Source organism: Branchiostoma belcheri, unplaced genomic scaffold (assembly GCF_001625305.1).
Source record: "Branchiostoma belcheri isolate BF01 breed outbred unplaced genomic scaffold, Haploidv18h27 scaffold204, whole genome shotgun sequence".
In the NCBI taxonomy this organism is placed as follows: Eukaryota; Metazoa; Chordata; class Leptocardii; order Amphioxiformes; family Branchiostomatidae; genus Branchiostoma; species Branchiostoma belcheri.
This window is the reverse complement of record NW_017803536.1, coordinates 29,202-38,878: the sequence shown is the minus strand read 5'-3', so window position 1 is coordinate 38,878 and position 9,677 is coordinate 29,202. Positions and strand designations below refer to the sequence as shown.

At 40.2% G+C, this 9,677-nt stretch overlaps 1 protein-coding gene across 1 annotated transcript in view; it reads left to right on the top strand.

Annotated features, from left to right (window-relative positions):
• The window catches only part of LOC109469476 (PHD finger protein 13-like), a 12,071-nt gene extending 5,837 nt beyond the window's left edge, over positions 1–6,234 (top strand). The window contains 5 exon segments of the mRNA XM_019767991.1: positions 3,603–3,676; positions 4,208–4,463; positions 4,689–4,787; positions 5,159–5,321; positions 5,525–6,234. Of these exon segments, the coding sequence (XP_019623550.1) occupies positions 3,603–3,676; positions 4,208–4,463; positions 4,689–4,787; positions 5,159–5,321; positions 5,525–5,642 (710 nt within the window). The 3' untranslated portion in view covers positions 5,643–6,234.
• The last annotated feature ends 3,443 nt before the right edge of the window (positions 6,235–9,677 follow it).

The window sequence follows — 9,677 nt, the reverse complement described above, 5'->3', positions numbered from 1 at the left end:
TTTTGGTCACATGCATTGTCTTGGGTTCTAGGGATTTCGATGTATTATATACAGCTGTGTAGAATGTTTGTATTTGATGCTCTTATAATTTCAGGTTCATTTCACAACATAATCACTCTGACGAAAGGCAAATGTATTGTTCTGCTTTATCAATAATGGCATTGACGTCATTGGTAATGTGTTTTTGTCTTAAAATTGTGCCAAGCTGCTTGAACATTGCTCGATTTGACAACTTTGTAGTTATCTTACACAAGGTATAGACCTCTACTTCCTACAACCCTTATCGTACACTGTTGTATTAGATTAGACCTTTTATGACTAAAGGAAAATGATCAATATCATTGCAGATACAAGAAATGAAATTACAACCAAATGTAGTCCTCATTGATCAGAGAAATTATTGGACAACAATTTTCCAAATATATTTCAAGTCAATTTTCATTGGAAGGGGAGAAATTCTTGTGGGAACAAACAAACTTTACATGACAATTGTCGGTGCTCTGTTATGAGTGCAGACAACAGTAGAATTACCCAACTCACCAGGTACAAAACGCCCCTCTCCTTTCTCTCATCTGGGTAACAATAACTGACAGTTGTTCAAGACAACCTTTTGCCAGAATTGTTGTTCAAACGGTTGTCGTTGACAACCCAATTACCAAGACGAGGCGGTTTTTAGCGACTATTCATTCCCCAAGACAGCCAGTTTTCAGTGACTATTCATTCACACATTGAAACTGGGTTGGTCATTAATGGACGTACCTAGCATCAAGTATTTACGAGGTGCCGATTGTAGAAAAGTGGTTTTCCAATCAACCCAAGGTCACTGGATGAGCAGTGTCCGGAAAATAGGTTAACTGAACTATCTTGGTCAGTGATATCAGACATATACTAGGGAGAATGATTCAAGATTATACTATTTCCTTTCAAAGTTTTTTGCTTTGCAAAATTGATACTTTTTGTAAGAGTTTGTTCCTGGGGGTTTTACTAGTAGTATTCTGCTAATAATCCATTGGTAAACAGAACAACAAGATTGTGTACATGTGTTACTGACTGTTAGTATTTGAACTGTCAATTGTGAAAAATTTACTGTCAGAATTTTTACATTCCTGTATATTTTGTAGGATTTGCATTCTTATTTGTGATTTTGCAATGAAGGGATATCGAATGATTTTGATTCACTGTGTGGCTGCAGTTCAGTACATTTATGTACCCTAGTTTGCCCTCGAGTGTTGCATATAGAGGATGTTCATTTGCACTAAAAGCAATGCAGATGTGATGAATACAACCTGACACATAGCTGCAAATTGTAATTTAAGGAGTTGTTGTCTTCCACACTTGCTTACCAAAACTTGTCTTTTTTGGCAGTCATTTCTACTGTGTGTGGGGGGGGGGGGCTACTTAAAAGACAGGAGACTGTATTGTTATACAAGTTGATTTTAAATGGACTTTAAGCCTCTTCTGTTAGCACTAGCACTGTGGAGATTTTAATCATATTTGTGCATGTAGCGACTTCAGATCTATGCAGTCTGTCAGTAAGAGGAATGCCTGTCCTCTACTACAGGACAGGCATTCCTCTAATCTGTTATTACAGTATACTGGTATTTTTTATGCCAAGCCAGTTTGCATATATACTAGTAGATGGAACATACAGGTACAAGTTGATACACTATACATTACCGGTTATACATTACTGGTCCTTGGTAATTTTTAACAAGAACTCATCAAATATAAAGTTTTGTGATTCTTTGTTCTTCCCCTCTATATGTTCTGTTTGGAGAAAAACTTGCTAAAGAAGTTGGAAGTGTTCAAACTCCTTTTTTTCCCAGTTAAAACATTAGGTAAATCCCCAACTGTCACATAGTGTTGACTCAGGCCTAATCCCTCCCATTTAAAATGATTGACAGTTCAGTTTGTGTACTCAGGAACAGGGTGTGTGTGGTGGGGGGGGGGGGTTAGGTAGATCTATGGTATTATTTTAACCCATTCCAGTGTACTAGTATTTGAAAATGAACTGAAGTTTTGCATACGAATGCATTCTGTGCAACAGCTCGTGGGGTTATAATTGAAAACTTCAAGATTGGCTACGCTTTAGTTCTTAGAACTGCATAATCTGTTCACATCTGTTACTGATTATCAAACTTCTGCTTTTCAAGAAACAAATGTCGCCATGTTTTGGTTACTTGCACTAAGATAGTCTACCCGTAAATATTAATTCTGTTTTTGTTGGCAAATACACATATACTGTCAGTGTAAAAATTATTGCTGTCAGCAAAATAACATTAACTTCATAAAGCTCAATCTCATAAGTGATAATTGATAAATTTTGGACTTCAATTTAGTGACTAAAGAAATTATTATCTTAAATTTTTCAGTTGGTTTGACACGATCTGTGCGTTGTGAGCTAGAAAAATATTTGTATTATAAATATTTAAAATATTAAGAAAAGTATACTCGAACGAAGTGTAACAGAAATTTAGACCAAAGCATTTAGTCTACATAGAATTGTCTTTTAAAGGAAGTGTATTGCAGATGAAATCTGCTCCATTTAGTTTAATTGAATTGAACAGAAGTGATGGTTTTGGAATGGCCTTGAGGGGTAGCGATGTACATTTCCCACGCTCCTAGCTTCAGTGACAGATGACGCACACCCCGAAATCACCTAATATTTCCCTCATTTGCATGATAAAACCCTGCCCAGATCGCTATTCATTCAAAAATGATTTCGTGCTTATTGCCGGCAGGCAATACATGAAGATAATTCTCTCATACAATTACAAGTGAACACAAAGACTAGAGGGATAAGAAATGTTTTAATGCTGCAGAACTTGTATCCACGACATACTTTTGATGACAAAGGGTGGAAAATTCAGACAGGAAATCGTGCTACTGCATTATTTACACTCTAAATAGGCGGGACTGCACGGCATACGTTACCTTTGAGCTTGTTTTGTAAGGACGACTCAGGTACCCCCTTTGAAAACAAGCAATATTCCGCACACTTGTCCCTCCCCGGTTGGAACAACAAGCCTTGAGCCGACCTATTGTGTTCTGCCCAAGCGCAGATCACGTTTCGTGGCGTTAGCTGTAATTAGTCAGTCCCCCGGGCCAACAAAAGACGAATAGGGCGATGCCTGAAATACGGTTTCCCATCGGCCGTGACTGGTCCCTTGACGTTCCTTGTGCAAGGAGATGCATTAAGTTTGGGCTGTTTTGTACTTCTGTCGCAGACAGCTTGCTTAGCATGGACACACAGGGCATTCTTACTCCGGCAACCTCTGACCTCTTGCTGACTGGCTGGGGTCAGCTCATGAATATTAATGAGTTTCTGAAGGGTGTCAGTAAGTATTCAGGAGCAGGGGCCCGCTAATCTGATATGCAGATTCCGGGCCCTGATGAGGCACATCCCATGGGGCCTTTATGGCTGTTCCAACGCCTGCTTGCACCCCCTCTGTTACATGCCTTGGGTACCAACTGCAATACATTAATACCAATAATTAAAATACTTGGCAAGAACTTAGGAACAAATTAAAAAGTTAACATTATTTTCATGATGCTTACATGTTTTTTTTCCTTTTCATATATGCAGCTGATTCCACCAATAGCGAGGAAGCGGAAAACGATCGACAACTTTGGGACGTTCTGCGCGTTCGTGCTGGCGTACGAAGCACAACTACAGGTACGGAAACCTGCGGCATTTTTGTCAGTTTCTGTTTCCTTTGTTTTGAAAACCAGAAAGTTGCGTTGGGTACCCCGATGTATGCGGATGTAACCACTGAAGTTTGTTTGTATGAATGGGGTTGCCCAGTTTTGGAAACATTTGTGTTTTGGTGGTCTGTTTACAATATTTCTATATTGTATACCATTTGGATAAAGATACCTGGTCAGATAATATTATGAAGTTATTGACTTTAAACTTGGTGTTAGTGTAACTTGGTCAACCAGTCATATGTTTGACCACTATTCTAGCCAGCATCATTTGATGGATTTTAACATACATTTTGCCCAATTTGGCATCTTATTGTGTATCAGCGTATAATGGAAATGTCATTAAACTAAGCTTATTTTAACAGCAAAACTAGTATATGAATGTGTTTGAGTAAGAATTAACAGGGCAGACCATATGTGAAGGTAAACATTATGTATTTGCTTTGCAATTTGTGCAAGTTTGTTTCTTGATTTGACTGTTTTGTTGTCCCGTTGCCTACAGAAGATGAGAAGTAGTCCCCACAACAGCACAGGCAGCTCTGCGGGCAGCGACACCACGGAGAGCACCACCAGTGAGGTACAGGACCTGGAGGGCAGCTCCAGCTCCTCCCATTCCTTCACGTCACCCGCGCACGGCTTTCCCGCGCCCGCCAGGTCCGTCAGCAAGACCAAGGGCCTGAGCAGCTCCGACAAGAAGATCAAGAAGGAGAAGAAGAAGAGGAGAAAGCAGATCTTAAGCCAACAGTCCTTAGAGACAGGTGAGTTGTGGTTGAAAATTAGCATATGCAAATGTTTGATTTAACATTTGCATATTTGGGACGGTTAAAATGAAATTTGGTGAATATTTTTGCCCTATTTGCATATTTGGGAAAACCTACCTACCTAGACCTGTCGTGGTGGCAAAGTAATCATGAAGATTACAGATTTCCAATTAAAACAATGATATTTGAATGGTCTGACGAGTTTCCTGTTTGTTGTTCTAGGTGTTGTGACAGATGATTCGCTGTTCGAACGTCCTGACCCCGCTGAACACAAAACAGCCAAGAGGAGAAAAAGGATCTCCAACGAAGTTATCGAGTCTGGTATGTATACGCACTCCTAACCTATGTGATACTAGTATAATTGTTCCACTTTGTCAGTTGATGCTTTCAGTTGTTGGTGTGGTCGTATGGCATAACAGCAGGATGTTTGGCAAAGAACCAAGAGGTCTTGGGTTCGAATCCTGCAATGTCACCGATCTTTTGCCCTTGGGAAAGGCACTTTGCACAATTTTCCTTACTCCACCCAGGTTTAAAATGGGTACTTCAGTTCGGAAATGTAAAATGCAGTGGAAAGAGAGGGTTGGGCTCTGCCTTCCAATACCTTTATACAGGCTTTGGGACTACCTTTATCTATTATCAGTTCACAGATATTCTGATGTTGTAAAGTGATTTTTTTTGTTACTTTTCCTCAGACGATGACTGGAACCTGGTGACGTGCTTCTGTCAGAAGCCGTTTGCGGGACGTCCAATGATCGAGTGTACGGAATGCACCATCTGGATCCACTTGTCATGTGCGAAGATAAGAAAGTCCAACGTCCCGGAAATATTCATCTGCCAGAGGTGCCGCGAAGCCAGGTATGAGATATTGTTTTTGCTCTGTTTCCTCTTCCTTTCCAAACACCAAAGGTCACATGACGTCTGTCACCATGGTAACTGGTGTTGGGTTACATCATGTTGCAATTTTATAGTAGGAGGGATTTAGACTCCTGTAACCTTTCTAGTTTATTATGCTCTATTTCAGATACTTTATGTCTAAAAACTGTTTCCTCTCTCTCCAGGCACCAGATTCGGCGATCCTCCAGGCAGAAGGAGGAGAATTCCAGCCCCAGTGTCAGCCCCAGCCCCAGCCCCAGCCCTAGTCCCCACATCTCCAGTAGTGACTCCGAGGACTTGTAAAAGCGACGTCCAATCACAGAACTTTTGTGTTAAAAATGGATACTGTTCTGTTTGTATCCAGCGTGGTGATTTGACAGAAAGTTGATGACGTTAACTGATGGTTGGACTAAGTTTACAATGTAGTCCCCTTACAAGTAATGCTGGACACCCCAATATTTGGAGTGGAACAGTCCACTTTGGTTGATTTCCAGCTGATATTGGTCAGGTACACTGAGATGTAGGGGTGTTCAGGACTAGTTTACAGCTATCATGGGGAAAGGTCCACTGATTTTTCCATGCGTATGGATGTATATTGCAAGTTCTATGAGAGATCTATTGTAAATATGACATTGTTCCAGTTCAAATGTTAAATGTCCAACCTTCCCTCTTCTGTACAAAGAAAACTCTACTTTTTCCCCCTGTAAATTCTAACGAAAGGTTCATTTGTCAAGTATTTCTTCACAGCAAAAATGTTGGAAGTTGAATCATTGTTTTTCCTTTTTCTATATGTGGACTTACTTCAGTTCTGTATGATTGGTGAACAGCAAAATGCAATGACAAGAAGTCCAACTAATATGTTTCACAGTTTCAAAAGTTCTTTTGTCTAAATTGAGAAAGAAGGGTGAGGGCAGGCAGTTTTGTTAGGAATTTTGTGTCAGACGTTTGTCATAAGCCACAAAACAATCTATTGAGGCAAAACCTACTTGTGCTGGTCACATGAGCGAAAAAGATGGCTGCGTTTTGGGTCGTGTTTAGTTCTAGACTCGTAGTGGAAGAGGCTTAGCAGGTAAAATGAGTGATGTAGACCAAAGAGCACAAGGTTTTCTAAATTGTGAACCTATAAGATTCAAATCGGCAACTCTTCTGATTTGATCTGTGTTGTCCTTGCATGGTGTACCGGTCTCACTGATCCTCAAGTTAAACTGTACAGACTTTTATTTTCTATTTTTTACAACAATGCAGTGCTGTAAACACAAGCAAGGGGGCGCTAATGGTGCTAGACTCTAACAATGCTCAGTGTCGGTGCATTATGCTTGGATTCTTTCACAAATGTATCACATTAAAGTCAAAGTGACAATGCTTACCCGGCCATTTTTAAAGAAAGCTTGATTGACATAAAGAAGATGGTTTTTGTTTTTAAGCAAGTGACTTTTTTTATGGCATAGGGATCATGCACTGTAAAGATGGTTTTTGGATTTATATAAAAAAAACTGGAACATCAACATAAAGGGCTCTTTTGATTCAGTTGATTTTAATATTTTGTTTTGAAGGTTGAAAAAGTTGCAAGGTGAGTGGGAGTATGGGTTCATATTATTTTGTACATGAAATCTTTCTTTCCAAATGTAAATAGATATCTGGCCTTAAAAGGAAAGAGAAAAGATGTTTCTGATGAAGCCTGCCCAAAAGATGTTCCCATCTTTGTTACAAAAGATGATTTTGAGCCGTTACATGAAGTTGTGTGAGCCTTTTCGGGGGATTTGATTTGATTACTAAGTATATCTAGGAAGACAAATGTTTATACATCTGTACAGGAAAGATGTGAATGTTCTATAATAAGGTGGATAAACAATCTGTGCGGTAATCTTGGACATGTTGTCTGTGCTTAGGGTAGTTTCCATGGTAACCAAGAGTCCATCAGTGTAAACCCTGGCAGGGTTTCTAGGGGGGGTTAGATGAGGTTGACTTGTCAGGTGCCCCTTTCTTCACTTTGGGGCAGAAGACATTGACAGAATTAATCCAGGGTTGCCAGAAATTTTACCAACCACTCTGGTAACAGTTGTCAGAATACATCCAAATCTCCTGAAAGCAGTTCAAAATCAACCCTTTGTTCATGGAAATGTGGTTCAGCAAAATAAAAGTACACTCCTTGAAACAAGGAACTTCACAACTCATTGTTTATGGTAAGAGGACTGCCGAGTGGATCACGTTGGGCCTTGTTGGAAGAACATTCCCTAAAATGTCAGCCTTTCGTGAGTGGTCAAGTCTCTTATCTTTTACAGCACAACAAAACAGCCATTTGTAGTCTGCCCCCAGACCCCCTACCTGTGCACAGCCCTGCAGGGTTTTCACTGATAGGTTCACAATTCTTCCAGTCCGACTTGGGTGTACATTGTAAGCAGTTTCTCTGGACACCCAACTGATGTACACAACGTGATGATATCATGTTAAAAACGCTCCGGCCATTTGGAGTCACTTCTTCCTCATTGTTGACACCCCCCTCTAGTAGGTATTGAAATGTTATGCAGGCAAGAGGCAAAATCAGAAGTACCTTTTTGTACAGTGCAAAGTTATGTTTGATTAAAAACTTCATTGTATAATCTTGTGTGTAAAGTGTCATGGTTGTTAGGATAAGACTAAGAGTTGCTCCTATACCATCAGATCTTAGTTTTGCCCATACTGTATTTTGTCTGAGCATTCTCCATAAACAAAAACTTGCCCTTAACTGTCAAGTTTATTAATGTTTTATTGTTATTGAAGGAGTTCAGAAGAACATGTCAAATTGTTTAGGTACAGGTTCAGGTCCAGACCTGTACCTAAACCCATGTACATCATCATACAGTACCTAAAATTTGAATAGATACACAGCTCTATTGTAAATTCATGAAAAGATGCATCTGGGGAAGTCTCCATCCGTGCGTCGCCTCTGGTGACCCCGCCTCTGGTGACCCGCCTCTGGTGATCATCTACGTCATCACAGTTTAAACGTCACAAAGCAAGACGGCAGCGTAGGGATCGGCGATGGAACGAGTTAGGACAAATTTTGACGTGATTGTCTCTAACCTAATTAAGCACATTCATTTAAAACTAATGATTGCGAATTGTAGAGTGAGTGCAGTAGAGCTAGAAAAGCCAACAAAGTTGGACCATGTAGACCAGAAATTTTCCTTTCCAAGTCAGGAGAAAGCTTCAAGTTTCAGCCTCTCGTGACCGCCCCTGAGATAAAATGGGCAGGACCCTATTCAAAACTTTTTAATGTGCTGTAAAAGTTTAGGAAAGTTTTGGACAATACCACAGTAGAGTGCTGATGTGCCCATGTGGACGTTACCAAGATTCAATGCAGACCAGTCATAGGGTTGCTTCCAATTATTGACCGTAAATGATACATTATCCTCAGTACCAGATTTCTGGGCGTGGGGCGTATTCTTGCAACATTCCGCATATATAAGAGACCCTCATGCTCCACAGTAAGCACAATGTCAGGTGAATAGTGTGAAACACTATAATGTGAAACACTATAATTCTATATAATATAATATTATGTTTTCAATTTTATGACCATTTATCAACCAGATTCCACCTGTCGGGGTTGAATGCCAGCCCAGAGATAAATCTAGCGGAAGCCACTATCCCCCACCCCCTTCAAAACAACAATAATCTGTTCAAAATCAAGAGTGCTAAAAGTTTTTTTCTTTGCTGAGCCCTGTGTCCCCTACTATGATAATGTAATCATCCAGACGGCGGCCATTTTGAATCGGGAAAGGCTTCCTCCCTGTGCTGAAATCGTGCTTCGGGTTCAAAACAAATTTTTGGGTACTTTTTAAAGTTTTCGTCTTTAGAATATTTTGATTAAGTGTGCAGCAGAATGTTTGGGAATTTTCCCTGTGGATTTGTGCCGTTCTGGTGATGTTTTGAAGAGAAAATGCGGATTTCCTGACCTGGCGAATTTTGGACTCTTAGGAGAAGACAAAATGGCGAGACATTTGGGAAGAGCATCTCTTTTTCTACCTCCATGCATGGGAAGAGTAGCGTGGTGTGAAGACGACTTTGCTTATTGTTGCAGGTAAACCAGCAAATTTTTTGGCTGACATTCTTCCCTAGCAACTATAGTACGAACATGTCAAGTTATGTTCCGTAAGAAATGACCTAGTTCTGTATTAGAGAGCGACCGCGTTCCTAATTACCTCCATAATTTATGGAGGTATTGTTTTTGGCGTGTGTGTCTTGTGCGTGTGTCTCTTTGTGTGTGTCTCCGCAACTTTGTAGTCGGCATAACTTCATAACTTCCGGTTTTTGTATCTTTTGTCCTGAACATGCTATGGTCTTGACTTTTTGGTG